At 42.1% G+C, this 23,743-nt stretch overlaps 1 protein-coding gene across 1 annotated transcript in view; it reads left to right on the top strand.

Annotated features, from left to right (window-relative positions):
* Positions 1–211: 211 nt before the first annotated feature.
* The window catches only part of znf407 (zinc finger protein 407), a 146,892-nt gene continuing 123,360 nt past the window's right edge, over positions 212–23,743 (top strand). Inside the window, exons 1-4 of the mRNA XM_034873489.1 lie at positions 212–470; positions 2,300–3,022; positions 3,382–5,583; positions 12,279–12,393. Of these exons, the coding sequence (XP_034729380.1) occupies positions 2,365–3,022; positions 3,382–5,583; positions 12,279–12,393 (2,975 nt within the window). The 5' untranslated portion in view covers positions 212–470; positions 2,300–2,364. The remainder of the gene's footprint in view (positions 471–2,299; positions 3,023–3,381; positions 5,584–12,278; positions 12,394–23,743) is intronic.

The following is a 23,743-nucleotide window of genomic DNA, read 5'->3' as shown; positions in this document are numbered from 1 at the left end:
AGAAAACTAAAAATGTCCAAATTCAAGAGCCGCAAATTATGTTTTCATTAGAAAACTAAAACACACAAAAAAATCACTTCTCATATCTATGTACGCTGCTCCGCCTTGCTCGTCGTGTACTTTTCTGTAAAACATGGCCCTAAATGCAATACTTTCCTTGGGCTCGGTGTGTTGTAAGAGTTACAATGCTGAGCTGCAGCAATGAAAGCTTTTAAATGTCCATCCGTGTCGTCTTGCCATTCTCTAATGAGTCTGGAAATATTACCATTTCAATGCATGGTCAACATGTTGCCATTACTGTTCTTTTTTCCTACCGAACTGGAATGCATCATGTGACAAATCAGCTGATAGAAGAAAAAAAAGAGAACAGCAAGGCCATCTTCTCGTGTGACGCATGCCTCACGCTACGGTACGCCATTTGTGTCTAGCAGCAAAAAGCGCGGACTGTGGAAATAGTCGTATAACAAGAGGTAAGTACTATTGACGTTTGACTGTATTGACTAACCATTTCCTCAGCTGCTTTTACTGAAACGATAGACGACTCTCCGGGGTGTTTTCTCGCGCTGTTTCGGCCAACTGAAGCACTGTTTCAAAGGTCGATGTTAGCCTCCTTTTTGGGCCTCTGTGCTGCCGTCGTTTTCCAAGCCATGGCATAAGCTAGACCCGCCTTTGTCGCGCTTTGATTGGACTATACAGCTGATGTAGTAATTTAATTGGACGTACTGTGTATCTCGAAATACGGTTGAGAAACATGTCGCCAGCTAGCAAGTTAGCCGCGGTAGCTATATCCAGCCGTCAGTATCAACATCAACTTCACCTGACTTGTATGCAGGTGCGAGAGCAAATTACACCTTGTAAAGAGTTTTCACGCACTGTTTTACCCTGCGATACCGGAAGGTTTGCATTGGTGTTTCCAAAGAGCAGTCTAAACACATGTTCGGCTAACTTAATAATTCTTTAAATCTATTGAAGCTGCTGGCAATTTATTTAACGTCTGACAGAGTAAGCAGGTTAGCACGTCGACAACTTGGCTGTGTTGTGTTCCAAGTCTTGTTAGTAAAATGACAATGGAGTGGCACCAGAGGCAGACAGTAACTAACTGTGTGTGTATGCGGCTCTAACCGACACCATTGCCTTTTGCTCACTATCCGCTTTCCGCTGTTTAGAGGGAACGTGATGATTTTCCAATCCTAAACTTGGATACACAAGTTTGACACGAATTAAAACCTTTAATAATTCACAACAATTTATTCCTCATTTCTGCGTTCAATCTATAGCTACTTGACGGGAGAGACCAAGTACACAACTTCATATTGCTTCCTCCTTTGAATCCTGTAGTCATATTTTACCAAAAGTACACAGTGGATGGCGATATTGAGCTTCATAAACCCGCTCTCAAAGTTGGACACTGAAATAAAGTTCTCATTGGCTGACCTTAACGGAACCCTCAAAATCACCTATTAAGGATCCCATTTTGCAAGTACAAATAGAGGAGGCATGTAAGCACAAACATAAGCATGACCTTTTTTCTAGTCTATGGACATGACCCACTACACACACGTAAATCTAGGTGAAGGACAGTATTCATTATGGATTATAAATATCAAAGGAAGAATGTAGATATGTATTATATTAGTATTATGTTATTTATTAAAACATAATATTTGTCATATCCAAGATGTAGTCTTGGTTGTAGTGGTGTGTACTCAAGATTTTTTTTTATATACAAAAAAAAAGTATTATGTTGGTTAAGAAAGCTGCAAATAAGTAAAACACATACGCACACAAGCAAATTTAAGAAAAACACTCCGTTTAAGTAGGCGTGGCAAAAAGAAATATGCTCCAAACACAAAAATTACAAGCAAATAGAAAACTCAAAAATACACGTTAAGACTTGCAATTGTGTAAAAGTAAAATATTAGAAATATATACTTTTACTGATCTAATAGTGGCAATGACTCTAGCTCATGCCTAAAAGCGTTTAGTAATGATTCTCAAACTAACAATACCATCTGTATTCTCCATTAAATGACAGTGACTTAAGTGGACTTGTTTTTACAATTGTAAATAAGCAACAACAGCAAACTCTCATGCTGGCATGTTTTTACCAAACAATTAGTGCCTGGTAGCACTAGATGGCGACATTTACTTAAAGAATATAGTGTTGTTGAAGGTTTGATCACTTTTCAGGATCTTTTGTTTAATTTTCACAGTTTTGTGGGAAATACACTTTACTTGTTTCCAGAATTCTCTTCCGTTCACTAAATTGTGACACATATTCTGTTTTTTTTCTGTTCAGGAGTTTGATCCAGCCTTGATGACCGCAAACAACTGTACTGAAATATAGATATAGCAATATATGATATGGATAAAACATTGATATCAGAAGAGGAGGCTGTTGAGAACAAAGTGCCCAAAGATGACACCAGTGGGAAGGTGAAGCCAGATGATTTGGAAATGGAGGACACTGAAAGAGACTCATCCAGTCGGACTGCTGAGCCTGGTGAAGAAGATGAGGAACTTGCCAAGAGGCTGCAGCCAGACTCTGTACTTGAAGATGGGGATAGCCTCTGCTCACTTTGTGGCTTCTCAGCCAAATGTCCAAGATCACTGAAGATTCACTATGCAAGAAAGCATGGAAAAAACTCAAAGATTACAGCCGCAAAGCCAGCTGGAAATATCTCTGACGCAAATCCAACTAAAACCCAACAGGAAGTAGACATGAAGACAGAAAGTGCAGCTGAAGTTGAACAAAACCAGGAGTCTGACCTTGATGAGCTGAGGTCGTCAGTCAACGACGACACCGTGAACACAAATAGTTTAACTAAAAAGGAAGCTGTTACAGACAAACAGCAGGCAGATCCGGAGGAGGGGATCTCTACCCAAGAAAGAAGAGTAAGCAAGCGAACCCCAAAACCTAAAATGATATATTCCTGCAATTACTGTGGACAAGAGTTTAGGGACAAGTCCCCTCTAGATGTGCATATCCAGAGATACCACACCAAAGACACCCCATACACATGTGAGTATATGCCCTTCTCCAGTCCAGTTGGTTGCAATCAGCTACACACTGAGTACATTTTATTTTAAAGATGTTAGGTAGTTTGGTCAATATTTGAATAAGAAAGATTCCATCAACATATGGATAGCATTGAAGTTCAAAGCATTACATGTTAATCCTATCTAAAAAATAATGTTTTGGCAGATATGCCAGTAAATATGTTTTTGGCATTAGGTCTTAGTTTAAATATAGAAAGAGGCAATGCTATGTTTTATTTCACTATTTCTACATGTAATGTTCAGAGTTAGAATTGCACACATTCTTTTAACTGAAAAGAGAATTGAAAAAGTGTTTCTTTTAAATGTTTTTTTTTTTTTTAGTTGATGGGAGTGACAATATGGATGACAAAAAGGAAGTTGAGGATCTTGACAGCGCTCTGAAGGCTACTCCAACTCGAGTGGCAGCAAAACGCGGCCTCAGCCGGTTCCAGCTCAAGTGTACGAACTGTGATTTTAGGGTCAGCACCTCTGCGTTGCTGGAGAGCCATGCTCGAATCAAACACCCAAACCAGGAGTGGTACCGTTGCAAATTGTGCAACTTCTTTTCGGCCACATCTGAGTGGATGGATTCTCACCTGTCCTCAGATAGTCACGTGCAGCAGCAGAAAAGGGAGAAAAGCACAGAGTCTTCCTCATTTGAAGTCTACGTTGAGACAGTAAGTAGAGAGGATGCTGGAGATGGTGCTAACGTAGAGGATATGGCTTTGACAAAAAGAGATCGGGAAACTGAAGAGGAAGTGGATGCTGCCAAAGTTGTGTTGGTTAACGAGGAAGATGCCGAGCTTGAGTCTCCCAAAAAGAAAAGAGGAAGAACCAAGCATGGGTCCACAACCACATGTGGATATTGTGGCCTGGTAGTGTCCAACGCTGCTAACCTCAGTGTCCACGTTCGCCGCAAACACAGCAAGGAGTACGGCTACAGCTGCACTCTGTGCAACTACAGCTGTGTGACAAAAGGAGACATGGATCGCCATTGTTTCACCAAGAAACATGTTAGGCGTGCACAAGAGTGCGCAGATAAGAACCAAGTCGACAATCAAACAAGTGTATCACCACAGGAACCCACAAATGCCCAAGCCGAGAAACCAAACACAGCCTCACAGACCACCGACAAAGAACTGGAATCTGACATCACAGCCTCCAAAGAACATAGTGAAGAAGAGCAAACTCAGTCAGACCCAAGCCCCAAAAAAAGTAAATATGACTCTGTTAATGCTTGTAGCCATTGCGATTTTGTAGCTCAATCAATCCCTTCGCTCCATCTTCACGTCAAGAGAAAGCACACCAAAGATTTTGAGTATGTGTGTCTAGCATGTAGCTACTATGCTGTAACAAGCAGGGAAATGTCTCGTCATGCAAACACAGAAAAGCACAAACAGAAAAGCCAGAAATACCTGGAGCCGCTAGGAAGCGCGAGTGAGGGCCAGAAAGCTTTGGCACACCCATTGAAGCTAAAGGAGGTCATAGAGCTTGTGGGGGCAAATGCTAACCCTGAATGTGAACCCCATAGCTCCACAGATGAGTCCGACTCTTGTTCTGATAACAGCCAAGCGATGGAAAGTCAGAATACATCTGCACCCTCGGTCGCCACAGTGCCCGCTGCTGCTGACAAACAAGCAGAGAGAGTTACATCTTCCAGTAGTGGTGAACCAGATCCAACCAGCGATACAATTGGAGATACAGCGATGTGTGAACCCCAGCCGGCTCCAGCAGAACTTCAGCCTGCAGTGGTTGAGCCCGCACAGCAAGAAAACCAGCAGGAAGTGAGCAAACTAGCAGACGAAGAACACTTAAATGCAGATGAGATGATTACAGATGCAAAAAGTGACAACTCTCATTCAGATACACAGATGTCCAAAGCCCTTCCCTTTGATGCTTGCATTGTATCCACGAAGGCCATTGCTGAGCATGAGCTGCAGGAAGGTCTGGCTCTAGAGGGCGAGGCTGCCGTGATATGTCTGACTGGAGGAACATCGATGCCCTCAAGCTTCCTGCCCCCCACTTCCGCATTCATCAAGAAGCTCACGCGCAAGGAAATGAAGGGGAGAAAGGAAGCCAAAGGAAGCAGCTCTCGCATCCGCTGCGAGGACTGTGGCTTCATGGCCGATGGCATCAGCGGCCTCAACGTCCACATCTCGATGAAGCATCCGTCCAAGGAGAAGCATTTCCACTGCTTGGTGTGTGGCAAGTCTTTCTACACCGAGAGCAACCTGCACCAGCATATGACCAGTGCCGCCCACCTCCGGAACGAGCAGAACAGCGTGGAGGAGCTTCCCGAAGGGGGCGCCAGCTTCAAGTGCGTGAAATGCACGGACCGCTTTGAGTTGGAACAGGACCTGTTCCTTCACATCAAAGAGAAACATGAGGAGCTTCTGAGGGAGGTCAACAAGTACGTGGTGGAGGACACGGAGCAGATCAACCGCGAGCGCGAGGAGAACCAGGGCAGTGTGTGTAAATACTGTGGCAAAGTGTGCAAGAGCAGCAACTCCATGGCCTTCCTGGCACACATTCGCACACACACCGGTAGGTATCCTGCTGGATTTGCTCACACTCTCTTCCTCTTTTACACATACACAAATATACACACACCACTTCAGTATACGTATGTTGTGTAAAAGCAGGTCACAGTTATTATTCCCCAATTTAAGTTTAAAGAATTTGTTAAAGCACTACATGACAACACAAAATAGAGAAGGTGTGTTTGTATTGATATTGCTTTTTTATCTTATCTCCCTGCAAATATTAGAATTATTTACCTGGTATCACATATTATCAATGCATTGTGATGCACTTTTTATACACTAATATGGCCTAGAAATAAGATTTTTATCAGAAAAATTTTGATATACAACAAACACTTAAGTTTAACTTTACAGTTGCGTACATTATTGATCTTCTGATCTTCTGACTAATATGAGGCCTTTTAATGCCGCCATGAGCATTTGAACGCTCAAGTTTTACCCCCCAAAAAGCTGTTGGGCCTTTGTGTTTGGGTAAAACCGTATTGAGTGGGAAGACACAGCCTCTTCTTTGGCATCTCCAGCTAATGTTAGGGCTACTATCTATTGCAGCCAGGTAATAGCTGTTTCAGTAGAGGTGAAGGTAAAGACTGATTGAGCTTCAGACCAGCAGGAGAGACGCTAATGGACCCTAGATTGGGAATCCCTGAACAACGCTTGGTCAGAGACATGTGCGACTCATAATTGATGTGTCCATTACCAAGACTCAGTTGTAATTATAGTCAATAAGTCTCTATAAATGTGTTAAAGCCTAGGCTAAAAGCATTTGAGGTCCAAAGAGAGGTGGGCTAATAATTTAAAATAATCAATGCAGACGTATTCAAAGCCTTTAATTTCCCTTGTGTCTGCACGTCTGTGTTTGTGTAATATGTGTGTGAGCGCCTGTACGCTTCGTGAACGTGTGTATATGTCAGCCTTCATTGCTAGCTGATTATCCTCAATCCATTAAGATTTATCTTGTCATTTATAATGCAAAGCAGGGCTGCGTTGGTCAGGGCTTCGGCTGGGAAATGTCCGGCAGGTTAAGAACATAGGGCGCTCTATTACTTTTCCCTGACCAAGTGTATTAATTGCTTTTAAAATCAACTTAATGCAGGAACGAGATGTGAGGGCGCCATCAATAAATGCCCTTCTGTGCCTCCTATGGCTCAGCCCCCTTTTAAGCCCAAACTTTAATTGCACCTGAATTGAAGTCCATGCTCTGAGCTTGCCATGTGTGTACATGATTGTATGTGTTTGTGTCTGTGGTATAGCTGATGAAATGGGATTGCACTTGCAGGCTCAGTGACACTGGTTTGTTTAGGTGTTTAGCTTTTTGTTAGAAAACCCAGAGATAATATTCCCTCAGTGTCCTCCCTGAGTTCTGTTGAAGCACTTAAAACAGTGTGCTAATTTTGTCATCATATGTCCATGAATGCAATGGGCTGTTGTCACTCCAGTAGAAGAATAACCAAGGTATTTGCTGGGTCATAGGAATAATTCCACTTTAAGGACACAGGTTTTGTCCTTTTATGCAGTATGTATGCCAGTCACCTTGTGACCAACGTCAGATTGCCTTCTGCTAAAATCTGATTGCTTAAAGCTGTAAGGATCAGAGGTTAAAATCCTGATGATTAATGTTAAGCTACCACTTTCTTCTTATTAACGGTTAGTCTACATGTATTCATAATTCTACCCCGTGTCATAAGTCTTGAGTTTTGAGGTCACTTACTTACTGTTACTTAAGAAAATGAAAGCTGTGACACTGAGGTCTCAACAGATGTCTTTAAGTCAAGGGCACATTCTGTGATGAATACTTTTTTTTAGGTTTACCTCCTTTTATTCAACTGAGTTATGTTCTTGTTTATGAGATGACTTCAATTTTACTGTTCTTATTTGTGGAAAGCACCTATTTCTCTTCATTTTGACAACATATGCCCAGTTGTTCCCTCATTACAGTGAATTATTCATCTTTTATATGGTGGTCATTTATTCTGGGAGTTTGTTTGTGGGGCTGTGGAGCTGCATGGTGGGGGTCTGCCAGTTTCTGGGCTGGGAGCATACCCAGATCCTTTTAATTAAGACCTAGTTTTTATTCACTTGATTAATCAGTGAAATCAGGAGACGTAGTGGGAGGCTGAACACAGATTTGTCAATTTGTCCCTTAAAGGAAACGTGTACACATGCTTACATTTTGCCAATGAGGCTACAGCTGGAATTTGCATTTTGAGGTAAATTGGTCACTTTTTCACTGGAGTGAGCTGTCTGACCTCAGACTGAGCCCTAAAGTAATGGACACACATGCCATGCGAGCATGTTCGCACACAGGATGGGGTGTGTATTTGTAGAAAGAACAAAAATGGAAATTTGAAGACTTACAAACATACAGTAGTGTTTCCCCATGATTTGATATTCTATCAGGTATAAAAGTATTTAATTAATGTGTGGAGCATCATGAGACATTCTAATCTCCACTGATAGCAATGCCTTCCCCCAGAGACACTGTGTTGTGGGAGGTCCTTAATTAAAAGTGGATGGCAAATGTAACCTATATATTAGATTTATTTAATTTGTAGGCAAGTCCATTGTATAACCAGATCCAGACCCAAAAGGGGTAGGTAGACCAACATTGCAAAACAAGACTATACAATATGTAAATTCAATGCCAAAGTTTTTTTAAGGATGATTCATTTTTTATTAATTTATCTGAGTTCTATACTAACCATCACCATCACACTAAATCAGTGCATGCAGTGCAATTTTGATGAAGTAGGGCCAGATAGAAAAAAGCATGTATTTGTAAAGTTGGAGTCAGAGTGGAAAGAGAACGTAGACTGGGACAAGACTGAAGTACTTACAGCTCTAGGTGGAATTGCCTTTTTTTCCTTGCCAGCGTGTGCTGCTGCTGCAGCGGTCGCCATGCAGGCAGTGGAGGGACTGGTGGAACACTGTGCTCAGAGGGAAGTCTCCAGGCCTCACAAGCCTTTGTCTGATCTGGCACAGGACCACAACGAGGCGCTGGAGTAAAAACCACATCTCAAGAGATCTGTTGGGGAACTGGCCAAACTTCATGAAGACAACAAGTCTTTCCTACAGACACTAAAGAGGATGGTAGGGACAGTAAACCCCAGTGACAACGGGGGTGACCAAAACTGAACAGGGGCTTGCAACTCTAACACAAGAGCAGTTTGTCCCGCTTCGGCTGTCACTCCCTGCTATCCCCCCAGGGACACTGGCCTGCAGCTCTTCCTCAAGGTGTGCAGAGCCACAATTTTCACCTCACCAAACGGGATATTCACCTATACCTCCACACCGGCTGTATGAACACCATTGACCCACGATATTCTTCCAGACATATTTTTGCAGACCACCATGGATCTAGAGGAATCAGACAACATATTTAGAGTTACAAAACATAGAGATGGCTGCCGGTGTCAAGGTGATTTTGCAGCAAAGATGTTTATGATGATTGTGGACTTCTTCACATACCTATTCTAAGCGGATGATGTGAATTGGAATGGGTCGGACAGCAAACAAGACCTTTGTAGTAATGTAAATTTAAAGGAGCTTTTTCAGAACCGTTACAAGGACATTTCAGACCAAATAAAAAGAGACCAGAGACAGAAGTCCCAGGAAGGTGGATGCCAGAACAGAAATAATCATTTAAAAAAATACTTGCTGTACATCTTGCCTTTTCTCTAGAATAGTCATACCTGTGGGTGTGGGTGCGGGTGTGTGTGCGGGTGGGGGTGTGTGTGGGTGTGTGTGAGTGAATGGGACTTAATGGGTGTTGTCCTTTTTCCAAATAATATATTCTGATTTTTACTGTGTTGTAAAATTACATATCCCAGTGTAAACAGTGGTTGGGGTTTGGTTTATAGACAACGGAGCAGGGTTTGCTTTGTTTTTAGCCAGCTGAGACTTTTCTTACAGTGCTATACCAAAGGTAAGCCATCAGTGCCAACCGAGCCATACATAAATTCCCAACTGGTAGTTGATGAACAGGTGTGCGCCACTATGATAAACAGTATGATAGCTCATCTGTTACCTTTCTCTACCTATTCCACACAGGAAGTTCAGTTTTTTCATTATGAGATGCATCAGTTGGCTTGTGGTCTTCTTCAACTCTGGAGAAAACTTTCCAAATTATTTTCTCTGTTGATGTCATGTCATCAAGTTTGTCTCGAGTTGACCTTAAGACTCTATCTTTGATAGAGAGTGACGTTAGAAAGAAGTGAGCATTTAGATGGCAGGGTGCCTAATGAAAATTGACCCATATTAGGGGGAAGAAAAGTTAGAATCACGCTGTGCTGCTTTGGATTTGAACCTCTTTTATTGTCTATTTGGTGAGTCCCACTTAAACGCTGTAGTGCCTTTTTTAATAGAGTAGCATATTTTTTTAAAGTTTGTTGATTTTATTTACTGTAAAAACTTTAAGCTTGCAAGGCTGGAGGGATGCTTTTCTCTTTCTCTCTTCCCCTCTAGGTTGTAGTTACAGTACATTCTTCACGTTTGGGGTGAAGTGCACAGGTGAAGTTTCCTCATATAGCATCATGTGCCAATGCATTAACCATGTTCTTAGCTACTCACTGTAATGTAAAGTAGATACATTGGTAAGGCTACAGTAATTGAAAACAATGTGACAGAATACATTTTAACTGGTCATCTGTAACTCTGTGTGTGACAGATAATGGTAACTTATCCAGCGTATGCTGGGTAAACGGTGCGTTCGGACTGCAGCCAGCCCGCGACTGAAAAGCTGGACACTGCTAGCTGGTTGTAGAAATAAACTTAACCAAGCAGACATTTAGGATATGAATTTACCAAGTAATGTTTTATTTTCCTTCTCCAACCTGGAGATTAGAGCCAAGTCTATGACCGGAGTGTTTGGCATGTGCAAGGTTTAGTGTGTGCGTGCGTGCGTGCGTGCGTGCGTACGTGCGTCAATGTGTGTATGCCTGCGTGTGTGCGTGCGTTATGAGGTTTTTCTCTCCTCTCAGGAAATGAATTAGTCATTCCCTGTCCCATATGTGAGGGAGCCACATTGCTCCTATGTGGATGGCAATATTAATTTAACATGACACTGCATTGATGGTCAATTTCAGTTTAAGTGGAGTGTTGGAGTATTAATGTGATAAGATGTGGAAACTAAGGGACGTTACATCTCTCTCTTTTCTGCCATGTCTCATACTCAGCCAGCCATCTGGACGAATCAGCTCACCACACGCCTCTCTCTCACCTCAACTTTAGGTTGCGTGTGTGTGAGTGAGAATGATTGTCTCTCCTTCTGTTTGTCCATGGGTGGTTGTGTCTTGTGAATTTAATGTGTGTGTCAGTATGCACATGCATAGGTGTGAGGTGTGGGGTTGGGAATCTAGACGTAGGTGTGTGTGTGCGTGTTTGTGTGTGTAGGTGTAATGGTGGGCGTGGTGTCAGTATGTGTGTCTGCCTTTTTGGTTTACGGGTGTTGATGATTGTGTCTCGGGTGTGTGCCTTTTGTGACTGTGTGGTAATCTGTGTGTTTGTGTGTGTTTTATACTGTAGGGACATGTGAAATGAAGAGGCTGGCTTTGCTGTTGCCCATGTGTGGACCCTGCCCCCCCGCCCCCTGTGTTTATGGGCCTTGTTAGCACAGGCTTGCTTTTCAATCTTTGTTACCGGCTTAAAATTCGATGTGTCGTACTTCCAGCTCACAGCAAGTGAACCGTGTATGAACGAATTAGTAATCTACACAAAGTGCTTAATCAAATCAGCGGCTGCCCCTGGAATAAATATTGTAGAACGTCTTGGGATATTCACTGCGAGAGGGTGAGGGTTTGCTCAAAGATGCGTACATGGATGTACCAGGCAGGCTGCCACTTAGATTGGAGTGTCGCACTGTGTCATGCTGGCCTGAATCTGGCCCTGCCTGCCAAACAAAATATCCATTATATTTTGCCAAATGCATATGTTTAAGTTTTGTATTGAAGTTTAGGTTTTATCAAATTATTTAGCTTAATTTAGAGTCTGTGATTTTTTTTTTTTTTTTTGTTAAACCATATGAACAAGTGATTTTGTCCAACGTAAACAACCATTTTAGGTTCTGAAAAACTCAGTTCCCTGTTTCAACTTGAGCTAGGAGATGTTTGTGCGTCACAAAGACAGGGCAGGCATCAGCCCCTCGCCGCTCTGCTCTTAAATGACGGATGGCAGGCAGAGGTTCTGCCACTCTCTCAAACGCTACCCCGCCCCCTGGACTTATTAATGACAATAATTAGGGAGAAACCTCCCAGAGAAGCTCGCCAGAGTGATTAGCACTTTAATGATGGAATGGGAGGTAGTGAGCGCACACAGAATTGATTTACGTATTCGTCCTGACCTTTGGAATCCAATTTACGCATCCACAGGCAAAGGAAGAGTAGGTAAGAGATGAAGGAGAGTGACAAGGATAGATAGAGTAAAAGAAGAGGCACTTGGAGTGTGACTGTAGTTTTTATGGGGACTTTAGTAAGGGCATCTGTTTTCATATTTCTGAAGTCATTTTGTGGCTGTGAAGTAGGTTGAAGTCTTAGCACAGAGCTAATAACAGTCTTACATGCCTGGCAGTGAAAAATGATCCGTAATGTAAAGTCAGAGTTCTGCCCAGTGGGTGCATAGTCATGTTTTATTAAAATTGTCACCTGTTTCTTTCAAACTTATTACTGCTGGGTATGAACTCTCTATCCATACTTTGTTTTGCAGGATCCAAGCCCTTTATGTGTACCATCTGCAACTTTGCAACGGCTCAGCTGGGAGACGCCAGAAACCACGTGAAGAGACACCTCGGCATGAGAGAGTACAAATGCGACATCTGTGGGTGAGTTACAAGGACTGACATCTTTAAAAACACACGATTTTAAGACAATCTAAAAAAATAAAAAACAACCAAACAAACATAGGATTCCAAACTGGAAAGCGGCAAAATTGACATCAGCAATAAGTGGAACAAAGGCTTTGCTATGTTACAACCGAGATCCGCTTGGAGACAGAGCATGGTCAAATCCTTAGAGAGCTGAACATTCAAACTGAAGGTATCGTATATTTCCGTTGTTTACTGATTAGTGTAACCCTAGTCAAGTATTTAAGTGTGTTCATGTTAGTGTTAAACTAGTGTAAAACAGGATTTAATGCCAAGTAAGTAACACTTATAAGGTCTCCTTGGTTAGTATGAAATAAACAAACAATAAATACAAAAACAAATATGTACTTAATGAATGTTTGATGTAGATATTATAAGGCCAGAAACAGATTTAATTCAGTCTACAGGTACATTCAGGACCTGTTGTCTCATATTTATTTAGAAACAAATTTAGGGATAGCTTAGGAGAAATAGGGTTCAGTCAATGAGTTTTCCTGTTGAGAATTGAAAGTGAGAAGTCAACACCAGTGATAGCCGGTGAATAGTTGTGTTCCTCGCATCAGGTGTGGGAAGATTTCATGTTGGTGTCTTAAGGAGTGATCTGCTAATTATCATTTGCACAGCCCACTTTAATTTGCATTAGTCTCAAGCTAATTCATAATTTAGTCCATTTTAACACTGCCCGACCACAATAAGCGAAGTGATACTAATCTCATTTTGATTCCTCGTCAAAATTGTGAGATTACAATCTGTAAAAAACACATTAACACCTTCCACATACACAAATGATCTGCTAAGCCAAAGAATATAATTTGTGTGTCTTTTGAGAGTCTTGGTGTCATATACGCTGAGGTTACACTGTATTTTATAAGAGTGATGATAAAAAACAAAAAAGTGAATGGTATTTGTATACCACATGAAATAAAAACAAACTTCAAAGGTTATGGTACATTTAATATTCTGGTTGAAACACTAAATACATACTTTTATTTATTTAGGAAAGAGAATAATCAATTTAAAGGTGTTTAATATTGACAAAAGCTGGCCGCAGTCCAAAAACAATCCATACATTTCAGTAGTAGTTACACCTTAATGTGGGGAAAAATGTTCTCTTAACCTCAACTGCTCCCAGGCTTTTCTTAAAAAGACAAATATGTTGCTCCTAGTTAACTCTCCTCCTGAATTAAAGGTAAAAGAAATAGCGTTTATTTCACCTTCCTTATCGTTTCAGCTGTACAAATAATCCTAATTGGAAGTTAATGTGGGTAACCACGGGCCTATAAATACCCAGTAGTGCAAGCGGGCAGTTCTATCCCACTACCTTGTACCCCCTACATGTAGACCATATGTTGTGTTCAGCTTGTTTCATTCCCGTGGTAGACCTCCTCACTGCCTTGCCATGTTCAAATGGACGTGTTAAGCTGTTTAACATGCAATCGGGGAATAGAGTAAATTGTGGAATTTCCAGCCTTGTGCCATTGAGCTTCTGCGGCAAGACTCGCTGAGATGAAGACATATGTAGAGTTATTAGTTTCTCTCTCTGTGTAATTCTGTGTACACCGTTCCATTTAGTTCAGTCACAGGACGATTTTTGTTCTTCTAAAGCGGACTAGAGCGAATGTGTTTATTTGCTCCCGCTGATGTTCGCAAACATATTACAGCAGGAGTAAACAAGCTTTGGTTTAAACACAGCTTCTCCTTTAATGAGAGGAAAGGATCATGTTTCACAAGCCCTCCAACCAAAAAACCCTCTTTTCCCAAGTGCCGGAAATGTGTTGGGATTTGACCAAGCAGCTAGCTCTCACACACACACACACACACACACACACACACACACACACACACACACACACACACACACACACACACACACACACACACACACACAGAACAGTTCCCCAATATGCCTTCAAATGGGACTACTAAATACAGCCCCTGGTTTCACAAATCATGCGGATGGAGGAGCCGTGTGCTGCCATTGCCAGCCACTGGTGACAAATCGGCCCTGTGTGTGCTTTCAGTACTGACTGATCACCAGGCCGTCCCTCCTCTTGACTAAAGAGCAGCAAACACAAAGAAACCTCCAGAAACACCCTCATTAAGGCCAGAGTCATACATACACATAGCCTGCTCCTCTTCCCAAACTTCTCCAGTTTGATGATATGTCCTTAACCTGAATCTAAAGCGCGTCACTGATGGATGGCCATGTTTCGCCTATAATGTTTAAAGTGAGATTATAGTGCGATTAGGTTCTGCGGATACTAATGACAGGGCAAAAAGTTTGTTCAGGATATTTGTTTATAATCCCCATTAATCATTTCAATTAACACAAGACTATGTTCAGGCTGCTTATTTACATTTATACAATGTGGGTTTCATTAATTTATTTCATGCTCACAGGCTCTTCGGCCTCCACGGGGCATGGAGTTTTGCTGGTTTAGTTTATTGCCATTTTGTTTAGAGTACCGGCTCAGCATATTGTTTGTGTGTTTTTTTCTTTCTTTTCCTTTCCTTGAAGAAAATCTCCCCCCCCCCACTTCCATCGATTGCCGTGTTTTCCTTGTTAAAGTTTCAGACTGGAAGATTATCTCGGCTTTGACACCGTGATCGAACGAATGTGCTGCACCCCGGCTGTCCAACTCACTTTAGCTTCAGCTCACTGCCGCCAGTCTCTCCTCAGGAGCGGGGGGAACTTGTTGATAGTTAAAGATCATATTGTTGTGGCATTTCATTAACAAATGCAAATGCGAGGCCAGGACAGTTTGGAACCCTTGACCAGGTTGCCAGTCAACCCTGAGTGAGCTGGTCAGTGCCTTGCTCATCATCGCTAACACTTTATAGGCTTTCTGTCTCTGCTTCACCACTTCTCTCACTTCCTATACCCCCGTTGTGTTTGTGTTTCTACCTATCCATTTGCCTATATGTGTCTTTATTAGAGCCTGACTGATATATTGGCGGACCGACATTATCGGCCGATATTAGGCATTTCCCAAACTATTGGTATTGGCATTTTTCAAGGACTTTAAGTTTCATATCTTAAGTTTGTATTTTTATACATTTTATTTATCAGAACTTCAACATATTTTGATGTTCCTCTGTTCTGTTGTGACAACAAAGCAAATTATTATCATATTATTTTAGTGAGAACTCATATATAATTACAAATAACTGATGTTAGGGAAATCTGATTATGTTTTGTTAAGCATATCTGTTTTTTTTATATATATGGGAATTTCATATTTTTAATAAACCAAATATTTGTATTGTATCGGCCTTAAACATCCTTTATCGGTTGGGCTCTAGTCTTTATTTTCAGACCGATCTGTCTTAATTTGTCTATAAAGAATTCTATAGGGGCAAAATGGCAAAAAATCACAAATCGGCTGTTAGCATACAAAATTTCTCATATTTAATTGGTAAAAAGATTCTCCAGCATGTGGATGGCAGATTCTTGCATTTCCTCATGGCGTGTTTTGTCCACAGTGGGGAACTGCCACTTAATGAGCCTCCTCCTCCTTCTGCCCTCCATCATCTAACAGCAAGGCCCTGGATTCAGCATTTCCTCCCTCCCGCTCTCTCTTCCTCCCCAAAGATGCAATGGACATCCAGTGCTGTTGTAGGTGTTAAATTATGTATAAACAGTCTAAATGCTTTGAGGCATTGGTTTAATATCTCAGGCCAGGCCTTACTAGTATTAACACTATCATGGACATGGATTGTCCTCTTGTGGACTGCCGTTTTATGATTATGGGTCATAAGCTGCCCTGTTTCCTTGTGTTCCTAGTAAATGTGAATAAAACTTCAATACCTTTTGCCTTTACACAAAAAAGTTAGCAACATGCTGAAGTTTGTCTTGTGTTTGTGGTGTTCCCTCCCTCCCTTCGTTGTCTCAGTTTTCTTGACTTAGTGTTGGAGAGAGTATATATAGTCATGATTTCATGTTGGGTGTTGTATGTGTGTGATTTGACTGTTAACAGGATGGGGCTGGCTCATGTCAGGGTTTTTATGTCCCCCCCTGTCTTGTGAGATTGTCTGGTCTGTTCCCAGAATAGCCCATCAGTTCCGCCCTGCGTGGCTCATCCGCTGTAATGTGCCTTAATGCCCGGGACTGTATGAGTAGTGTGAGGCCTGGCAGTGACGGTAGAGGAGCATCTTAGCTTGCTGCTTATCCAGAGAAAGCCGTCACTTAACTCAGCCCCTCTATTGTCTATCCCCACCCCTCTCCTTCTCCCCTGACGTGATTCTCTATAATCCTCCACCCGATTCTGGTTAGAACTCCCTGAGAACTATTTTTATGTTGTTTTTTTTTGTCCTCCCTTCCTCCCGTTTAAACATTAATGGTTGTTGCAGATGAAGAGAAGGATCCCTATGAGGATGATTATAATGTCACTCCATTGATCTCCCGCCGCCCCGAAATAATTGTACATCATCGCTTCATAACGTGTCAGAGGGACACGTTGGTGGCGTGCAATTAAAACCGCAGAATATAATACACCAAATTACTGCCTGTCAGGCCTATGAACAACACACTCGGTATTTGAGTTACACTTAATCATCTCGTACATTAGCGATTTTGCTAAGATCCCTCCACCCCACCCCCTTCCGCTCACACAGCAACGGGTGAAACACACTGCTCCTTACAGGCTGAGGGATTGTGTCTGTGTTGTAACATCTCTAGGGTAGCTACGTATTAACGTTAGAGTTAGACCTTTTGGAAGCTTATAATGTCCTAAATGATTTAGTTGTGTGTGTGTGTGTGTGTGTGACCAAGAGCGTGCACCGTGTGTTTGTAGGAACTAGAAACACAAATTTTAAATTCAATGAAACTATATAAACACTGAATATTTTGTTCAAAAGATTCAGATGCAACAAGCCTTGTGTGCGCATTTTTCTTTAGTACTTTAATCAACCTTCAGATGCCTGTAAATATGTGGTAAATCTAAAACACTAAGTCTGACCACTTTGAGGCAAACTACCACCATTTTTTTTTTGTATTTTAATATACCTCTTTTTATTTATTTCTTCATGCCTAAAAGATAAATAACTAACCTTGACACAAATGTTTTACCCTCCAGTGCCTCCCTGAACTTCTTTGAAAATGGCAACCACATATTTATATATCTAGTGAAAGTTTGAACTTCTTACGATCCATCCAAGTTATTTGTGCTGAGACACAGGGCCCTGTGTTTAGTCCCATTAGGAAGATATATTTATGTTTACTTCTTTGGACATTTAAGAGGTTGTGTCTGGGTACATGGTTCTTGTCAGTCAGTGTAGTCCCCTTCACCAAAATAAACACATTTTACTCTGATGCATTTAACTAAATTTAGTGTGCCATTATCGGAAATGAAATAAGTAACGCTAAAGGTCATTTGGAAAATAATGCAGAAAGGCGGGTCTGGAAAGGTTAAGTATGTGACGGAGCTGTTCTGATGATAACGAGGACTGCGTATGGCTTGGAGAGCTCGGCATTCTGGTTTGACTCGGCACTCTGCGATCGCTCTTTATGACCGCGACAGCTTTACAGCCCGTTACCCCCCATAACACGATAAAGCGCACCATAATGGATTGGATGTGTTTAGTAGCCTTGGGCTGATGTTTGTAAAATTAATGTTTTTTGCAATAGAAACACACTCGGGCACAGGCACACATGCACAGACCGAAAAAGACAGGAGAGGAAAAAGAAAGGAGCGAGAGAGAGACAGAGAGAGAGCGCGATCATCTTCAGACAGCGTCTACATATCAGTATAAATCCACCAGTGTTTTACACTTTTTATACTTGTTTTGGAGCTGCATTGTCAAACTTTATTTCCTCACAAGTGTTGTGTCCTCACATATATCTCTCAGCCAAAGAGATGACAACGAACGAATGGCTTCATTAGTTGGGTTTGTATTACAGGCCCAATGCTCAGCAGAAAAGCGACGAATGCTATTAGATTTGTGTTTCAAATTACACCGCAGAAGTACTTGAGGGAGATAAAGTCTGTTTGTTCAGTCAGTCTCATGTTGGTGAAAGGAGGCCTTTTAAAGAGTTTGAATGGGACCCCACACAGCATCTCCGAGCGCCAGAGACAAAGAGAGAAATGTCTGTCAGCAGGTCAGTCCTATTAGGTTTTAATAACAATCTCATATTCTTTACTGGGCCCAGAACTGGGGCCTGGGGTCTTTTTAATCAGAGCATTCACTTTAATCAAAGAAAAACAAAAACAAACATTGGGTTCACACACTAAACGGCAAGATCAGTAGTTAAGCTAAGGAGCTAACACAGCGCATGGGCTCATGATAGTAAGTTATACTACTCTTGAGGACCGTCTAACTTAAGAGGCTTTTGTCTGCACTATGTACGATCACAGTAGTTTCTTTTAAAACAGTAAACTTCTTGTGGTGTCAGCCTTTCTCAGTTTTTCATCACTTCTTGCTTTCGTTAAATCTTAACTCGCAGGACAGAAATAAAGTAGTAGTAATTAGAATAGAGTAGTAATCATTTTTTTTGTCTTACAAGACCCTATCTTGAAAGCTTTTATAGACTTTTCTTTTTCTTATGAAGATTAAAATCAGCTAACAAAGGCAAATTAGCTCTGTTCGATAGAGAAACCTGAGTAAAGTTTGCACCCTTCCCCCAAAGTCCCCACAAACGAAGTGCAAACGTTATCCTTTAAAAGAGTTGACTTATTTTAAAAATGTTGCTGAACAAACCATTGTAAAGAGTTAATCATGTCATAGGTATATTGTAAGAGGAAAAAAAACATTAATGAGTGATTAACAACAGCAATTAAAAGATGAAGAGGAAGGCAGATGAAAAAAGGTGTGTAATTAAAATATCAGTCCTCTCATTGTCAGAAGTGCGAGTGTCATCCATTGTGCACTTATTAAAAAGCCGGGTGGAGGCGAAGGAGCAAACGGCGCTTAATTTCAGCAGCCCAAAGTGTCTGGTAATCTGCCCATGGATGGAGCAGGAAAAGGCTGTAAATCATGTTTAAGTGTTGGGGCCGTGTCATTGCAGGTTCACAGTCATGCATTTCTGTGTTGACACCCATCGGGGCAGGGGAAATTTGGCAGTCAGGAGTAATTTAACTTAATTAATGGGATGCATATATGATGGAGGAATAAAATATCTCAGCTCAGCAAAGTGGAAAAGGGGAAAGATTTAGTGGGAGTTAAAGGTGGAGGGGAGAGTAATTTGTGCATTCAGTTACCGGCTGCTTGAGAAACAGAGAGGGAGAGAAGGAGAGAGAGAGAGAGAGAGAGAGAGAGGGCTGATAAAGATGGCAACCGGGAGAGAGGAGGAAGGGAAGGGAAGGGGAGGATGAGAGATGGATGGTTGACACAAAGCTGAGCTGATGTGTAGAGGGGAATGGGCTGTCCCTCCATTGAGAGGGCCATCAGACTGACAACGCTTGATTTAATTGATATCCGGACTGCGCGCTTCCTCAGCGCAAATAGACACATTACACTGGTTTGCAAACTTGTAGCAGAGCTGCCGGCTGCCAAGGGCCATTTTAATATTCATGAGGGTGCTTTTAAGGGGATTCGGCAACGGCCTCCTCCCTCCACCGCCGCCGCCCACCGCTTTCCAAAATGTCTTTACTACCAATACACACACTTTACCTTCCGAGCACTCACAGCAGACACGCAGCACGCTGGTTCTCTCACACAAATGCGTGGCCTGACGAGAAGCTGTCACGCTGCTTTTAATCTCCCCTGGCACTTTTTAATTGACTTCCTGTAGGTATAGATTATTTTCACGGTGATTCTGCTACCGAGATGTTTGATACCTTCCTGGAGACCGGCATTTAGGATGCTTGTAGCTCACCGGAGATGATGCTGTTATCTTGGTCTCTGTCTGTCTGCCTGTCTCTCTCTCTTCTTCTGTCTCTCTCCCTCTTTCTCTGTGTGATGGCCAGCCTTATTGGGGGAACAGGGGATAGGTAAAATGCAATCAGTCATTGCTATCATCATAATTGAGCTGATGTACCTGCTGGGAGTGCTGGGGAAATGTTGGCTTGGGTGGAAGGGAGGCTCTTTGTGTCTGACTGGAACTGTTAGAAGCATTAGACCGATATACAGGGCGGGTATCGGCCTCTCCGGTAAAAGTTGGAGGGCAGCCAGTTTGTGTTGTCCAATTGAAATGATGGATATGATTTTGTTATATATGAGTTTGTTTGATTACATACTTTATTGTCAACACTATGTTGCTTGTCAGAGGTGATCTCTCAAGTCTAATAAAGCAACTTGATCAGATTCCAAACAAGTATGCATGGATTATGGTTATGATTAGTTGATGGGTCAGGTCAAGTTCATTTGTATAGCCCAGTATTACGTATGGTGCCTTCAACATCAGCAACCCAGCCGGAATAAAAACAGTTAGGTGTGCAGCCGGACCTGGGAAAAAAGGACAAAAGTGGATTGATTTAAGACTGAAAGTATATGTTTAGCATCAGTATTGACTGGCCCAATGTTGTGTCCAAGTCTTTTTACCTCCTGGGGTTGGACTCTCAATAGAAACAACAAAAAACACTGAGCTTTTGTAAGTTTTCATATATTTTGGCCTTGAAAATGGTGACATTTCAAGTTATGAAATACTGGCACAAACTGTCTGCTGTCAGTGGCTGAAGTCCAAAAACCTTGTTAGTGATACAAGCCTTTATGTCCGTTGGTACGCCAACTACCATTCTCACTTTGTGTATCACTGTTCAGCATGTGTGGGCCACTGCCCCACACATGCTCATACCAGGCACACAAGCAGACAGTGTTTCCTCCTACACACTACCACCTATTTACACACTTGTACACACACAAACTTGCCTTTTCTATCATGACAAAAATCTGTAGATACTACATTGTGATTTAAACAGGCGTTGGATCCTAAAATAGGTTCTGGTGGGCCAGCAAGGATACCGAGTGGGAGCAAATTTTATTGTTATTTTCAACCCATGAGGAATGATCAGAGACAGAATGTATACTGTGAAGTTTCTTTAACTTTATGCTCTGCAGTCTTACAGTATAAGGACAGATGTGATCTGTGTATTCTCAAACGCACAATATTTAGACTGTTCTCAGATTTGTTTAGCCATTATCTTTATGAACAGGGTTCCATTTTCTACTGGGCATCTACTGGGGCTTTACACATAGTGTATCACGAGATCCAGAAGATTCTCAGATTTATGAAGTGATATTGACTATTGTCTATGCGAAACAGATAATAAGCCGTGATGAATGGCTGACATTAGTGATGAAATTAAATTAACCATAGCAGAATATTGTATTAACACACCTAGCCGATCCCACTCCCCCACTGTCCGTTTAATTGATTAATTGCTGACGTGGATGGATTAGGGGTAACTCTGGGTGGTATGGCCAAAAATTTGTATCACAGTATTTTTTTAAAGATTCTCACGGTTTCACGGTATATAAAAGTATTTTATGTCTTTGTGTTTGACTGGGCCTTTTATATAGGTTTATAATGGCTTATTCTAAATAAAATATCACAAAAACATTTTATCATCATGTTTACTAAAAGCTTTGATTTCTAAAGGGTTTGCTTGGCTCCACAACATTATACAACAACGTTATATGAAGGAGAATGCTAACTTTCTTGTCTGTTCTTGAACGTGCAGACCGGAGCCTCTCCCAGTTTAACAGGCGGTTATGCTACCTGGCTAGCTAGCAGCTATAATGTTACCCAGCGTACCGTTCGGCGGTGTAAATTTGTAAATGTAAAACGATTAGTGTTAGAAATTGTTTAAGTCGCACATTGTTGTGTGCTATGGTGTTTTATCCTGTCAAAGAGAATTTGTTGTGTGTTATAAAGTCACTACCTTGAGTGAGAAGTGTACGCAGTTAACAGGGCTCCCGTTCTCACTTCTCTCGCAGATTACTTCGGCCGTATCGCTCTCTGCCGCAATGCACCGGCAGTACGGTATATGAAAAATTCAAATCTTACGGGAATTAATACCAGTATACGGTATAGATCGGTTTACCGCCCAGCTCTAATTAGGAGTTGCGGGTCTTGAATCGGTGGCTGATTGCTAGTCAACCATAAACAGGAACAGCCATAGTGGGCCCTCAACGGCAGTATTCATGCTCCCCAACCTTATGCCGATTCCTTATCTTGCTCTGACAAGGGGAAAAATATTCGGCCATAAAAACGTTGGTATCACCGGGCTGACATATAAAGCCCTCCGTCAGTCCCTCCCTCCCTCTCTCTCCTCTTGTGTGCTGTATCTCCTTAAGCTCTCAGTCGCTCAGCACACCCGTCGGACTCTAAAATCACCTATTCTCCTCTGCACATGTAGCTACAGTCCCCCAGGTAGCCCAGCTTTAAATATGAGCAAATAATGGTGGAGTGAATGATGCTGCCTGTGTCCTTGACTGGGATTCTCTGTGTGCAATAGCCACATCTCACTGTCTCCGAGCCCTGTGGGACACATAAAACACCCTGGTAGAAAAACTCCCGAGGCTTGTTGGTGGCATCCGTTGGATGGATGCAGGGATGCAGAAAGGCAATGAGGTCTTTGTGTCTGTTTATGCAAGTGTAGATAATGTTTACACTGCTGTGTATTTAATGAGAGGGGCACTGTGTCCACTTTAATGTGTTTGCATTTCAGATGTGCTGCAACAAAGTTATTGGAACGTTATACGGCATATCACATCTCTTTTATGTCTTGCAGTTGGTTTCCCTGCATCTCCCGTGGCCCTGGTAGTGGATGTTAGGATTAGATGTGGTAAAGGTTAGAACCATGCTTTGTGACTAAAAACTACTCATCTGCACAGTTGTCACCAAAGTGTGCCGATGCTCCTGACAGGGGCATATTGGGGTAATCTTTTGAGTTTGATAAAGTGTAAGTAAGGGGAAAATGGGTAGCGGGAGTTGCCTGCTTTCCATTCTGGCCTCCACAAGTGTCACGCCTGCAGGAAACCGGAGTGGACATGCGGTCGGAACAGTAGAGGACCCCATTGTCAGCCCCACTGTCTTTGCTCTCCCTAACACTGCACAGTGTTAACCCCCACGCCACTGAGCCCCTCCAGACCGAGGCGTAGGTCTGAACCCCTGCAGCCGGCTGTGAAAACGCTGACACATCGATTATCCCTCAGGAAAAAAAACACGTTGAGCGTGATGAGGAGAAGCATGCCATGTGAAGAGGAAGCATTTATACATTTATTCTGTTTATTCAGCAAAACAAACAGAGGTCAGGATTATGCTGCAACTCTGATAGCTCTGTGTCTATTACAGTTAAATTTCAAATTAGGGGGTTCACTCTGCCCACTTTTATGGTCACTTCAAAGCCTGCCTGCTGCCTTCCAAGCT

This window comes from Etheostoma cragini, chromosome 6 (assembly GCF_013103735.1).
Source record: "Etheostoma cragini isolate CJK2018 chromosome 6, CSU_Ecrag_1.0, whole genome shotgun sequence".
In the NCBI taxonomy this organism is placed as follows: domain Eukaryota; kingdom Metazoa; phylum Chordata; class Actinopteri; order Perciformes; family Percidae; genus Etheostoma; species Etheostoma cragini.
Note: the sequence above shows the minus strand (reverse complement) of the source record. Positions and strands in the feature narration are given on the sequence as shown.